The 14,206-nt window shown below is 44.7% G+C and overlaps 1 protein-coding gene across 1 annotated transcript in view; it reads left to right on the top strand.

Moving 5' to 3' along the window:
- The window catches only part of VPS13D (vacuolar protein sorting 13 homolog D), a 265,234-nt gene that overhangs the window by 156,516 nt on the left and 94,512 nt on the right, over window positions 1-14,206 (top strand). Inside the window, exon 63 of the mRNA XM_088455788.1 lies at window positions 11,581-11,729. Within this exon, the coding sequence (XP_088311914.1) occupies window positions 11,581-11,729 (149 nt within the window). The remainder of the gene's footprint in view (window positions 1-11,580; window positions 11,730-14,206) is intronic.

Genomic DNA, 14,206 nt, shown 5'->3' with positions numbered 1-14,206 from the left:
ATAAATAGCGGACATGACGTATGGTGCGTGCGGCCAGGGGGCGTTTTTATCAAAAAAACGAGCGTATGTTTTGCACGCTCGTTCAGACTTATAGGTGCGAACAGACTGCAATTTGCGAACGGATCATTTGAATAGCCACCCCTTGTTTTTGAACGAACGACCACAAATAGCGAACGGCTCTGAATCAGGCCCCTTATGTCTAGCTGAGTTGTGCTTTTTACGGACTTAACATTTAGAACGATTTAAAATGTGTTTTGCTGCCAAAAGAAACCCAAAAACCTGCTCCTTGCAGTCGCATTGTGTGAACGCAGTAGATTGCTCATAGTGTTATGCTTGGTGCATTGTTACTGCTTACCCTCAATATCCTGGTGACACATGGAAACTCTCGCAGAAAAGTACTTACTTGCCTGCAAGGTGGAGGTAATGTGTCACAATGACACGTAGTGCGCCATCCATCCTCACCCACCTCAGTGAACCCCAAGTTGGCAGGGGCATGATAACTTCATTAGAGCCATCATACATTTCCTACCCATTTTATTGCCTTTTTTCATCAAGTAGCACTTCTGCCTCTCCAAGAAGTCTTGTGTGGGGCATAGGGATTCACCATTGATGCTTCCATCAGTACTTTACATTGATTGAAGGTCCCCTTTGTCATGGGATCATCGATGGTTGGAGCCATTGATTGGTAGCAGTGCTCTGAAGGTGGCAGTCAGTGGGGGAGGCACTGTGGAGGCTGCAGACCCATTAGAGAGGAGGCTGTTTTACATGGGCCGAAGGAGGCAGCACTAAGCACCATGCACTGTCACAAGTACAAAAAATAAACTTTTCCCACATCTCTGCCATCGATGACTGAGAACCATCGGATCTCCTCCATGGCAAAATCCACGACCAGCTGTGGTTAGGCTGGCCATACCTAGTGGCACAATGGCATATCCAGTGGGTGTCCTTCATCCCCACGCTGTATAGATGTGCAAGGCTGCCAAGGCGCAGGCATAGGAGCCAATGGCATGGAGCAGTTGTGCAACATCCTTTGCCTTCTTATCTGCCACAAGCATTTTGTGGCCCAATAGCACAGGTATTGGTAGATGGCGCTGGTCATTCGTCCACCAGAGCGCAAGAGGGCTCTCTTGCTCCTCAGTGATGTGACATATTGTGTAATGCTTGGTCTGACGCTGCTGATTTATTGTTTTGTGTGTAGCTTAAATTCAAAGATGATTTTTACGGACAGTTTGCTATTTTCTTTCCGAATAAGTAGCATGCTCCCATGTTTGACAGATGCTTTGTCCCAAATCTAATGCTTGTTAATGCGGGGACAGGGTATTGGGATTGTTCTTGGTAATCTGGTCACTGAAGGGGACTATTACATGAGAGGCCGTTACTAATACATTGCCTTATCTCAGCTAATCATACAGTGTGGCTGATCCCACTCGTGTTATTAAGATACATAATATGTACACCATTGGGTTTTCTGTGTAAAATTAATTGTTCTTGCATATTTTTTTTTATTTTTTCCCAAAATAAACTGCATCCTATCTGTTACAAAGATATATTGGTATTATACGTCCACTCTGCAATTGGCTAAAACTTTTGAAGTTAAACAAGTGACCTAGTCACAGTGCCGGCAGCCATTGTTCCTAGTGACGGGGGCCCTCACAGAGTGTCCCGGTAATGACACTGGTTCCCAGTGAACTTGCATGCTGTGTTCTCATGAATACGGGTAACCGCTCACAAATCACTGCCCCCACTGTGTTTAGGAAATGGGTGCACTTTAAACATTAGTGGAAATACAGTCCCATTGATGGCATTGTATAACTATAATGGCATTCGAAAGAAATCTCAGGCATCAAACACAAGTGTTTCGCTATAATAGACTTTATCAAAAGAGAATCTTTTGAATGCTGTGAAAAAAGCCAGTGTGATTCTGTTCCCCAGGTTATTGTTAAGGCATTGCTTTATTACATACCAAGAAAATAGTGAATTCTGATAATTACTGCAGATAAGCTGGGCTTTAAATGGTCATTAGTCTTGCCATGACAGTTGAGAAGGGGGTGATCTATCTAATGAGACAATTGCCTCACTGTTGCATTTATTCATCAGACCGTAAGAGCTGCTTTTGTGAAGCAAGAGCAAGATTGCTGGGTAACTGCAAGTGTTTAGCTAGTGATAGGGCTGGAACCAGAGTTTGCTACTGTCCAAATGAATTTTCATCCAGCTCAGAGAGTGTAAGGAGACCGTTAGGGGTTAAGAACTTAAAGGTACACTAACCCTTTAATTCATTCTTCATTTTCTCTTTCTCCAAAGTTTGATACGTCTCCTCTCGTATAAATTGCCAGTGGCAAACAATCTGCTCCTAACTGTTATTTTTTAAACTGTACTAGAAAAATGGTAGCGAGTAGCTGATTGGTTGCTATGGGCGACTTCTCCTCTTGGGCCCGTATTCAATTTGGAGAGAAAAACAGAGATCGGCGAAAATGTTTCGCCAATGACGTCATTTCGCCAGGCGGAAGAGTATCGCCGTATTCAATTTCAAAGGCTTTCCGCCTAGGCGGCAAGTCAATGCAATGTAATAGGCGAAAAAGTTTTTCGCTTATGAAAAGCAGGCGGAAAAAAGTGCAGAATTGGGGTTTTGGGGTGCAACATTGCGGGAACCCCCATGTAGCCTTAAGACAGTCCCCCAAAGGTAAACTGCGTCAAAAAATTCTTTAAAAAGACTTAAGAACACCCCAAAAAATTACTTTCATTTTGGAGGCGAAAAAAAAAAGTTGGGGGACAAAGTTAAAAACTAGCGAAATATACTCCAGGGGGTCCCCAATTATTCCCCAGGTGTTTTTATGATTGCAGGTGTTTGCGGAAGGTGGATTTTTAACGTATTTTTAAACATTACTTTAGCAACTTTAAAATATACTATACCCCATTTTCACATACCCAAAATTTGCAGGGACCAGTTAATTTCTCCAGAAAACAAAACATAATGATATTCTTCACCACTTATGCAAATACGCAAAACAGCGCCTATTGAGACCATTTAAAAACACCAAATACCTTCAACAGGCCAATTTGGGGGCATCCATAGTGATCCCCCATTTCAGTGCATTTTTTGGGGGGTACCCCATTTTGGAGAGGACTTTCCGTCTGTTCAAGTATCGCGGGGTGCCGTTTTCGCATACTTTCTTAGTGAATACGGGGAATCGCGGGGATGCGCGTGAAAAGTTTCCGCACCCAAAACACACGATATAGGCGAAAAGTCCACCAGGCAAAAAAGTATCGCGGGTGCAAAACATTTGAATACGGGCCTTTATCTCTCTCCAAGGTTGAAATACTAGCAATGAGAATATACAATGATATACACCATGCACAGGAGTACCATTGTTATTATTCCACACTTTCCCTGATCTCTTCCCAAAAAGCTTCACTTTAATCTGAAGCCGGCCATACACTTGAACGATCGTCGTTTCTATCCGTCCAATTCACTACAGCTCTGAACGACTATCAATGCAGCGTATGTACATGAATGATTGATCGGTCAATGCTGAAAACGGACGAAAAACCATCGTGATCGTTTGATCTTTCAAACATGTTTGATCATTCAGACCGTTGTTCTGCTGGTTTGAAGTTAAGGTCATGCCCATACATCGTTCATTATTTAGAGTCACGTAGAATAATATGACAGGGTCACTGAGCTCCTGAGTATGACCAATTCTACTGCTAATATTTGGCTATGGAGATTTGTGTGGATGTAGGCTTGCCTTTATGCATCGGATAGCAATGGGTGTGGCTAAAATTGGCAGACACACTAATTAGAAGTGGTTTCCACATGCTTGTGGCCGTGTAGTGTCCCTCTTACTTCTTAGTGGGAATCTAAATACAGTATGGCAGATGGGGATCCTCAAAACTCTTCCTCACCACATAATAGCTTAAATATATACATTTAAATGCAAGCTGGCTGCATTTAATTATTTACTCCAAAACAAACTGCAATGTGGTAAGTTTGCTGTCCGGCTTAGCTCACAAGCTTGTGAGGACCTCTGGCGATAGCCAGGAATATCTTACAAGTTACTGGCTACAGCTGCAGTCGTCTGGTCGCCGTGATAATTCTGCGAGCACTGTCGCAGGCAGCCATTTTGACATTGCCACATAAGACCCAGCTGTTGGACTTGACTATTGACCAGATATTTCTGATTTGGGCAACTGCGTTTCTGATTAAACTGAATGCAGAATGTTAACTGATCAATCTGAACAACTGGGCAGCAGTAGGTATGACAAGCGTTAAGTGCTTAGAGGTTGTGTTATTTTTTTTTTTCCCCTTTTTGTATACTTTTAGTTTCATACGCTTAATCCCGAATAGGAATCTGGGTAAATCTAATAACTCCTGGCCAAAACTTACTCCGATACGTTACTACTGTCATTCATTTTACACAACTGGGGTCTGATGGTTATACGTACTGTAGCTGGCAATATATCCATATAACAAAATATTAGTACAGGTTCAATCACTTATAATTCACAAAGAAGAAAAAACAACAACCCCATAACATGTGATTCTGCAGATGTATCCTCATACATTATTGCTGTAGTCATACCGAACATCCCATCTCAGCATAGCATCTTTTTTGTGTCTTTTCCGCTCGAATGTGCGTTTTAAGGTGGGTACACGTTAGGTGACAGCCCCCCCCCCCACCCGAAACGATGGCTGATGGTGCCGATGTACGACATATTGCGCATATGGTACACACTGCACGATCTGCTGACCGCCCACCCGCTTGATATGTCACTCACCGGCACCATTGAACTTGCCGACGACGGCAGCTGGGTCGCTCACTCACTCGTGCATGGACGGACGACGGAACAACTCCAATGTCGGGCAGCAGAGGCGCGCATAGTGGGTACACACTAGACGATGAGCCCGATATGTCAGTCTGATCCGCGGTAATGGATGACATATCGTCTAGCATATACCAAGTATTAGTCGCAATACGTCAAAACCGCTTAAGAAGACAACACTAATAAATTGATATGCAACATTTATATCTGTGTGTGACTTAAGCTGGGCACACATCTGTACAATCAGCAGCTGATCGGGTAAACCTCTCCCGATCAGCCGTGCAGTCCCCGGTGCCTGTGAGCTGCGTACATACTGTGCAGACATAGCAGAGTGTGTACGGACCTCTATGGGATCGGGTGGTCAGCCTGATAAATATTAAACACCACGTAAGATTCGGCTGCCTGATCCCGGCTGTTTCAGGAGCGTTATAAACGCTCCTGCATCAGGACAGCGTACACATCTCTACAATCCAACGCCCGTTCTCTCGATATCGAAAGAACGGCCCCACAATTCGATTGTATAGGTGTGGACCCAGCTTTAGGGGTCTATTTACTAAGCAGTGATAGGAGACAGAGTGAAAAGTGACTAAGTCTGTGATAAGGTGCCAGCCAATCAGCTCCCAACTGCCATGTCACAGGCTGTGTTAGAAAAATGACAGTTGGGAGCTGATTGGCTGGCACCTTATCACTTTTCACTCTGTCTCCTAACACTGCTTAGTAACTAGACCCCTGAGTCTGAACCTGTATATGAAGTGTTGCGATGCAGCAGCCGCAGCTTTTTCACGCCGAGTTCCGCCCTGCTTCCTATACAGATTCAGACTCAAATATCAAATTAACCAGTGCAGTCTCGTGAAGCGGATTTGCTGCATCCGATTGTGACTAAGAGTCGCTACACTGCTCATTGCATCTCATTCGCGCCAGGCGTCTCACGTATGAGGAGACTAGGTGCAGGAAGACACATCTGCATGTAACACTTTTTTATATGACAAATCATTATTTCTGGTATTTGGAAAGAAATGGGAAAAACGCTCTACTTAATATTGATGCTGTTAGAAGTGTTTGTTATCATCCGTACAGCACACTCATTTGTCTCAGAGCATTACTGTAATGACTTAGAGCTGTGCGCTGCACCAGCGTTCTCTGGCTTTGTAGAGCTGCGCGGGACGGTAACGCTGCACAATAGATGGAAAAAGGTGAAAAGTGCATCAGAAAGCCGAAGGGAGCGCGGATCATGGAATAGAAGCATTATCGAAGCCCTTACAAGTTGTTAGTTAGCCCAGACATTTTGCTAAGCCAGAGTCCTGGCAGGACTTGAATAGCCAGAGTGCAGAACAGATTGCATAATGCTGTCATTGAATGCCCAGGGCAGGCTGGGAGGAAAGCAGCTCAGAATGAGGGAAAAACAGCTTTAGTTGTTTAATTAGCCAGCACATCACAAAGCCCCGCTCAGCGCCCGGCCAATAGCACCTCTCAAGGATTAAAAGATAAATGAAATATTTACACAACCGAATATAAAGTATTGAGCGTACATATGTTTGTCATGTTGGTAATGGAACCTGGTAACTTGGGATGTTGAGCTGTGTACCTGCAGTGTCCTGTGTTATAATGGTAAGAGCTAGCTCACTGTATACCGGTCTTCAGAAGGGATTGCGTTGTATTTAAATCTAGTGGCTTCATTTGCTGTATATGCTTGAGCCACATTGGTCTTCTCATGCTCCATTCTAAAAGCATCTTGCGTCTTTGTGCCAACATTTGTGTGTGTATAAATATAGTTGTTGGGGAGTGGTTCAATAAGTAAGGTATCACTCATGTGTGCGATGTTCTTTCTTTCATTCTAATTCTCCGCAAGGCCAGAGCAGGTAGGCCACTGCTTCCCCTCAAGGCCATTAGACTGCACCTCACATCAGTCCTACTGTCCCAGCAATCAGTTGTAAGATGCCGGGGCTGGCGGAAACATGGGCAAACAGCGAGGTGCGTAGTGTAATCAGATTTCTGCGTCTAAAGGGCACATCAACAGCTGAAATTCATTGTCAACTTGGCCAAGTGTACGGTGATAACGTCATGTCACTGAAAGAGGTTTGGGATTGGTGCACTGCCTTTAATAACGGCAGGACAGATGTTCAAGATGAGCAGCGATTCGGCCGGCCATGCCTGTCCCCCCACAGATGACGACAATTTGAGCAGCACTGAAGGTCTGATACGGGAGGACAGACGCATTTGAGTTAGTGATATTGCTGATGAACTAAACATCTCAGTGGGTTCTGTGCACAACATTGTTCATGAGAAACTAGGGTACAGGAAAAGTACTCACGCTGGGCACCGAAGCAACTCACAGACGTTCACAAAACCAATCGGATGGGATTGGCTCTCGTGCACTTGACGTTGTACCATGAGGAGTGAGTGCAGTTCCTGCAGCGTTTTGATACAGTCGATGAAACGTGGGTGTGTCATGTGACACCAGAGATGAAGCGTGTATCCATGATATTGAAACATGCACTGTGCCCAATACTGTCCGCTATAGTGACACAATGAGCCGGCTGCAGAGGACGGTATGTCTAATACTACCTGGGTAGCTGCGAATAGAAGTCTTATTGCTGCATGATAACGCCAGGCCATACTCAGCCAACCGTACAAGTGAGTTATTACAGCGCTACCAATGGGAGGTACTGAACCATCCTCCCTAAAGCCCTGACCTGGCATCGAGTCATTTCCTGCTCTTTGGACCATTGAAGAAGCACCTGGGCGGAAGGTGATTCGCAACTGACAGTGACATTCAGCTACCCGTCATGTCCTTTCATCTGGAGCTTGACAATAATTTATTTTGTGCCAGGGTAGATGCCTTGGTGTACCGTTGGAACAAATGCTTAGACAAGTTTCAGGACTATGTGGTAAAATAACCTGTAACAAGGCCATACTATATATTATATGTACAAGTACCAGTTGAATAAATGAGAACGAAATGATATGTCTTGGTACCTTATTTATTGAACCTCCATTGTACATTCATTATATACACACATAATGCAACAGAGTATTACTGTTTTTCTAGATTTACCGTGTGTGGTACTGCATATAACTTATGGCGCCTTATAAATAAAGTTTTACTAAAATCATCACTGCTCAGCCCCCTTTTGTCATACATTAATGTTTTATACACCTAAATCTTCCTCCACAAATGCTCTATAGAGTAGTGAAAACTGCATCAATATCCACCCAGTGGATCTCCAGATTAGCCCGTACAAACAGACAGACGCCTACCGAGGACTTTATTTTATACTGTGTATACAGTAGATAAAGAAAAAAAAATCATGGTGCTCAGTTAAAACTATGTTACCCAACACTGCATACACCAATAGTGCAACATAAATACTGTGCTTAAATAAAACATTAATAAATTAAATAGAGGCCTTTTTCTGGTATCAAATATTAGGTTAAGAACTTACAGCTATTCTGCAGCAATGAAAAAGAGGCTTGTCTGGGCCATGAAGCACAGACTGGAAGAAATTGTTATGGACCGATGAATCCAAAAATTTTCATCTTTGGTTCATCACACAGGGTTTTCGTACATTGTCAAGTAGGCGAAATGATGGTTCCTTAATGTGCGGGTTTATTTACTAAGCAGCTGATTTTGCTTTCTGGTGTGTTTAAGCCCAAAATGTAAAAGGGCAATGCTTTTAATAGGAAAACAACCCATGTTTTGCTATTAAAAGCATTGCCCATTTAAATTGTGGGCTGAAACACACCAAGGAAGCAGTGGTTTTTAAAAGCTGCCGCTTAGTAAATAAGCCTCTGTGACACCAATTACCAACCATTGAGGTGGAGGAAGCAAGGTGATCGGGGATTTTCTGCATGATTTCCTGGTTGGCGACTTGCACAGTGATTGCCACCCTGAACCAAAATGGCTGCCACAGACTTTGCAACATCATACAGTAGTCTCTGGTCTATGCATAGTTGGTCATGGATACATCCTACTGCAAGATGATGAACCAAAACATTACTCCAGATTACTGTATGTTAGAACTATCTTCAATGAAAAGTACAAGACATGGAATGGCTAGCACAGTCTCCAGACAAATGCCGGGTACACACTAGGTGATATGCTATCCGATCTGGGGGGAACGTAGCGACATATCAGGCACATCGTCTAGTGTGTACCCGCTATGTCGCTGACTATGCGGTCTCCCAAGCATCGTCAGCGACATTGTCGGTCGGACTTGCATGCAGGTTCGACGAGAGATATCGTTAGCGGGGGCCATGATGCCAAATGCACCATGGTTCCCAGTGACGCTCCCGGTATTGGCAAGTGTGTTCTCACTTGCCGATACCAGCCCCCCACCGGGTCCCATCGCTGACTAGGTCGGTACAAGTGTAACACATTTGTGGGAACTTCTGCCACAGTGTTGGAAAGACTTCCCAGACAATATTTGATTTTCATAGCAAAAATAATCCTATGAGCGTGTTATGCGATATTTATGCAAAAGGTGGCTACTGTTATGGTTCAGTTGTTAAAACGATTCTGTTATCCCTGTTATATCTCCCAATTATGTGTGTGTATGTGTATATATATATATATATATGTAATTATATCTATATATATAAATACATACACACACTATAGGGATATGGACAAAAGTATTTGGACGCCTCACCATTACACCAGCAGGGACTGTAATTACATTGTATTCAAATACATATACTTTAATATGGAGTCGGTCCCCCTTTAGCAGCTATAACAGCTTCCACTCTCCTTGGAAGGCTTTCCACAAGATTTTGGAGTGTTTCTGTGGGAATTTGTGCCCATTCATTCTGTAGAGCTTGTATGAGGTCAAGCACTGATGTTGGACGAGAATGCCTGGCTCGCAATCTCCATTCCAGTTCATCCAGGGGCATTTCTAGAGAGGAGGGGACCCGTGTGCAGTCTCCGACACGGGCCCTCTCCGCGCCGCGGACGGCAGCGCACTGAGCTGTGCGCGGCCAGTGCTGGAGTTATAGACTCTGGGCACTAGAGTGTGCCCAGAGTCTATAATGTATGCGCAGGTCACCGGGAAAATGGCCGCCGCGGCCATTTTCCAGTCGTTTTACAGCGCCGGGCCCCCGCGCCGACGTGGGACTCCGGAGAGATAAGTAATATTATGAGTGCAGGGTGTGCGGTGCGGGGCCCCCCTGGACCCAGGGGCCCGTGTTCACCGTACACCCATTATAGATATGCCCTTGAGTTCATCCCAAAGGTGCTTGATGGGGTTGAGGTCAGTGCTCTGTGCGGGCCTGTCAAGTTCTTCCACATCGAACTCATTAAACCATGGACCAAATGTAATCGGGTGAGAGTTTAGAAAATGTGAGAGAAAACTCTCACATTTTTAAACTCAGCCAATGTAATAAAGTCACAGAACATGCAAACTTGCATGTTTTTCAGACTCAAAAATCTCTCAAGATTTAAACTCTCATCCAGGTGTTTCCTGTTTTGTAAATACAACTTGATCATAGTATTAGTGTGAGAGTTTTACTGCTAAACTCTCACCCTATTACATTTGGCTCCATGTCTTTACAGTCCTTGCTTTGTGCACTGGGGCACAGTCATGTTGAAATAGAAAAGGGCCTTCTCCAAAGCTGGAAGCATAGCATTGTCCAAATTGTCTTGGTATACTGAAGCATTAGAACTGCCCTTTACTGGAGATAAGGGGCCTAGCCCAAACCCTAAAAAACAGCCCCATACCATTATCCCTCCACAATGCAGTCAGGCAGGTAACGTTCTCCTGGCATGCGGCATACCCACACTCGCCCATCTGACTGCCAAACAGAGAGCGTGATTCGTCACTCCACAGAACACGTTTCCATTGCTCCACAGTCCAGTGTCGGTGTGCTCTACACTACTCCATCCGACGCTTGGCATTGGACTTGGTGATATGAAGCTTGCATGCAGCTGCTTGCCCATGGAAACCCATTCCATTAAGCTCCCGCCAGACAGTTTTTGTGCCCACATTAATACCGGTGTAAGTTTGGAACTCATCAGCTATGGAATCAGTAGAGCGTTGGCGACTTTTACGCACCATGCACTCTGTGATTTTACGTGGTCTTTCGCTTCAAGGCTGAGTTTCTGCTGTTCCTAAACACGTCCACTTTCTAATATTATCACTTACAGTTGACCGTGGAAAATCCAGTAGGGATGAAATTTCACGAAGTGTCTTATTGTAAAGGTGGCATCCTATCACAGTACCACACTTGAAGTCACTGAGCTCTTCAGAATGACCCATTTTGTATCACAAACGTTTGCAAATGGAGACTGCATGGCTAGGTGCTTAATTTTATACACCTGTGGCAACGGGTCTGATTGAAACACCTCAATGCAATAGTTAACAGGTGTGGCCAAATACTTTTGTCCATATAGTGTGTATATGTATATATATATATATATATATATATATATATATATATATATGTACATCGCTCACCAGACTTTTGGACCTAACATGGACCTTTGTCAAGAAGTCTCCTGCACTGTTATCCTGACAAAGGTCCATGTTAGGATGGATAGGTGATGTGAAATCATATTATGGCATCTGCTGAATAAAACCTGCTAATTGTAGATAAATATACTGTATGTATTTGTTTTCTGATTCATTTAACTTAATGCACTTCTGAACCATTGTGGCGCCATATAAGAGATGATAATAACATGTGGTGTTCCTTTTTATGACACAATCATAGTTTTCCTTTATCTGGCACACCGGATGTAATCCTTTATACATGCTTTGTTTTTAGAAGTTGAAAAGTGGGATGAAAATGTCCATGAAAAGACCGGGCAGGAGAACAACTCGCCGAGGAGATATTATTTTGAAAATCTGAAAATATCCATTCCGCAGATCAAGCTGAGTGTCTTTACCTCTAACAAACTTCCTCCCGAGCTGAAGGTGAGGACATTCCGGGGAACCTTTAGCTCGCCCCAATAGATATTTTCATTAGTGTGTTGGACCCATCATTCACTGGGTCACTAATATCATGCCCATGTTTGATCCATGACTTTCCCTGAAATACATGATATGCAATAGCCAGGATGTAGTTTAAATACCGACACGCAGAATGCCGGCACCAGTCAGAATCCCAGGGCCAGCATCCTAACGGTAAGTAGTGGGGTTAGGAGGAATTAGAGTTAGGCACTAAGGGGGAGGGCAGGGATAGGTTGCGGGGGGGGGGGAGGGGTAAGTTTAGGCTGCAAGCAGAACGGGTTAGGGGTAGGGTTAGGATACTTACCGACAGGTGTTGGTATCCTAACCCTGCCAGAATGCTGGGGTCGGGATTCTGACTACCGGGATCCCGAGCGCTGGCATGCCATACCCAACCCCAATAGCCGGATGTGTCGAGCATCATGGTAGTTCCAGCCATAGCTGTGGGTGCTGAACGTTGCTTGTCCTTTGTGCTGAAAAAGAGCTGAAGAATAAAAAGTGCTGGTTTATCAACTAGAACAGTGGTTCCCAAACTGGGTGCCGTGGGGAACTTGCAGGGGTGCTGTGGGTTGATGGTCCAAGACCAAAATCAAATTATTTATGGTCCATGTGATAGGCAAATGCAATCCAAGCTGAATCAGGCCCTTCATTTCATTAATGTCATATCCACATCAATCCACCAGATATGAAACACACTGAATCAACTACGTGTCAGTTACGCAGACTGGGAAGAGATATTTTCCTTGTGAATTAATTGGCTGTTTTATCAGGAATATTCAGCCTCCAACATGGCCGCCTCCTCTATGTGGTATATTTAAATGTATTTGGAATTCTGTGTCTAGTCTCCTTTCTGTGGAGTCTCGGAGGAGAGAAGGAGCCGCACTAAGATTTATACGTTAATCAGTGGTGCTTTGTTAATGGCCTGTTATCCCTAATACTGATTTGAGGCTGTACTTAGTGTCCGTGCCCTCTCCCTTAATGATTTAGTCACACAGACCCTATTTTGCCACTGTCATCTTATCTTATTGAATTAATACGTACAGATGTTGGCATTTTGTCCTGAGGTCTTGTCACGCATCAGTTCTTCAAAAGTGAAACTCCACTGACCCAGAATAGGGTTTTCACACACATCATTAACTTTCAGAGTTTTCTACTCCATTAAACTACAAGTCCCTACTTACAGGTGGCAATCCCTAGTGTAGCTCCTCTCCAAGCTCTGCCCTGCTCTGTTTCTGTTTGTCTCTGAGCAAATCCAAGAATTCTAAAGGTATTTCCAAAAACAAATTTTCCTATATTACTTATATACAGAATTTATATCAAATACGAATATTTGATAACAGCTATAATTATTTCTTCATAACACAAGTTTTGGAGGAAAATCCGTTCCTCTCTAATTATATTATAATGGATTCACTAGATATGACAGATGTCCTTCTCACTGCAGGTTTATATGCTGTATATAAGCTTTGGGCAGACACCACATGTCCTATATGGCCTAAAGTATGTGTACATCTTAGTATGTTTGACCATTTCGGCCCCACCCACTGCTAACCAGTGCATATAAAGCCCATCATTAGGCCATGCAATCGCCATAGTCAAACATTTGCAGTGGAATGGGTCAGACCTGAGCCGTAAGTAGGGGTGTGCGAGCAAAGCTGACGCGCAGGGCCCTGGGAGCGTCATGGTTGCTGCCCTGCGGTCCCTGCATGTGGCTTGCAGGGTACCTGGAACGGTACCCTGCAGCCAGTAGCGCTGCTTCAGAGCCGCCAGGGGTGTCCAAGGGACATTCCAGACAGGTAGCCAGTGTGAGCTTCGGGAAGTGCTCTACTTCCTATAGACAGGTGCCCTTCCCCAGGGCGCAGAGAGGGGGGGGGAGTACTATATACCCAGGCCCGGGCCTGTTGTGGGGGCCCGGGTTCTGCAGTGTGCCCCCCAGCCGCCGCTGTTAAGTTTGTGCAGGGAGAGAGAGGACTGATTGCTTCTTCAGCAGCTTCTCTCCCCAGCCCAGCACACACGCTGCTGTCACGCTGTGTGCACATGCTGCTGTCAGCAGTCAGTTCTCTTCTCTCCCTGCGTTATATGCGGGAGGGGCGGAACGATTGCACCCACACTCCCCAGACACCTGTGCCCCCTGTGTGGCCATGAACATATTGGTTTTTTTTGTTTTGTTTTTTTGTAATGAGGGGGTCTGGCCACACCTCCCCGCTTGGCCACGCCCCGTCCCTGGACCTGGCAAAGCAGTCGACAGCCCTGCCTGCGCCTAGACGTAACATCATGACAGGTTTAGGGGGTCGGGCCAGCACAGGGCGGCATAAAGCCTTGTACTGGCCCTGGGTCAGACTGAAGGACTCAATGACTTTCATCGTGATCAGATAATAATATTTCTGCCTTGCTAGAGCTGCCCCAGTCACCGTATTTTCAGTGATGTAGAAACGTCTAACAGC

The sequence above is a fragment of the Taudactylus pleione genome, unplaced genomic scaffold, assembly GCF_031769625.1.
Source record: "Taudactylus pleione unplaced genomic scaffold, aTauple2 ptg000671l, whole genome shotgun sequence".
NCBI lineage: Eukaryota > Metazoa > Chordata > Amphibia > Anura > Myobatrachidae > Taudactylus > Taudactylus pleione.
The sequence above is the reverse complement of the archived record's forward strand: the minus strand, read 5'-3'. Positions and strand labels throughout refer to the sequence as shown.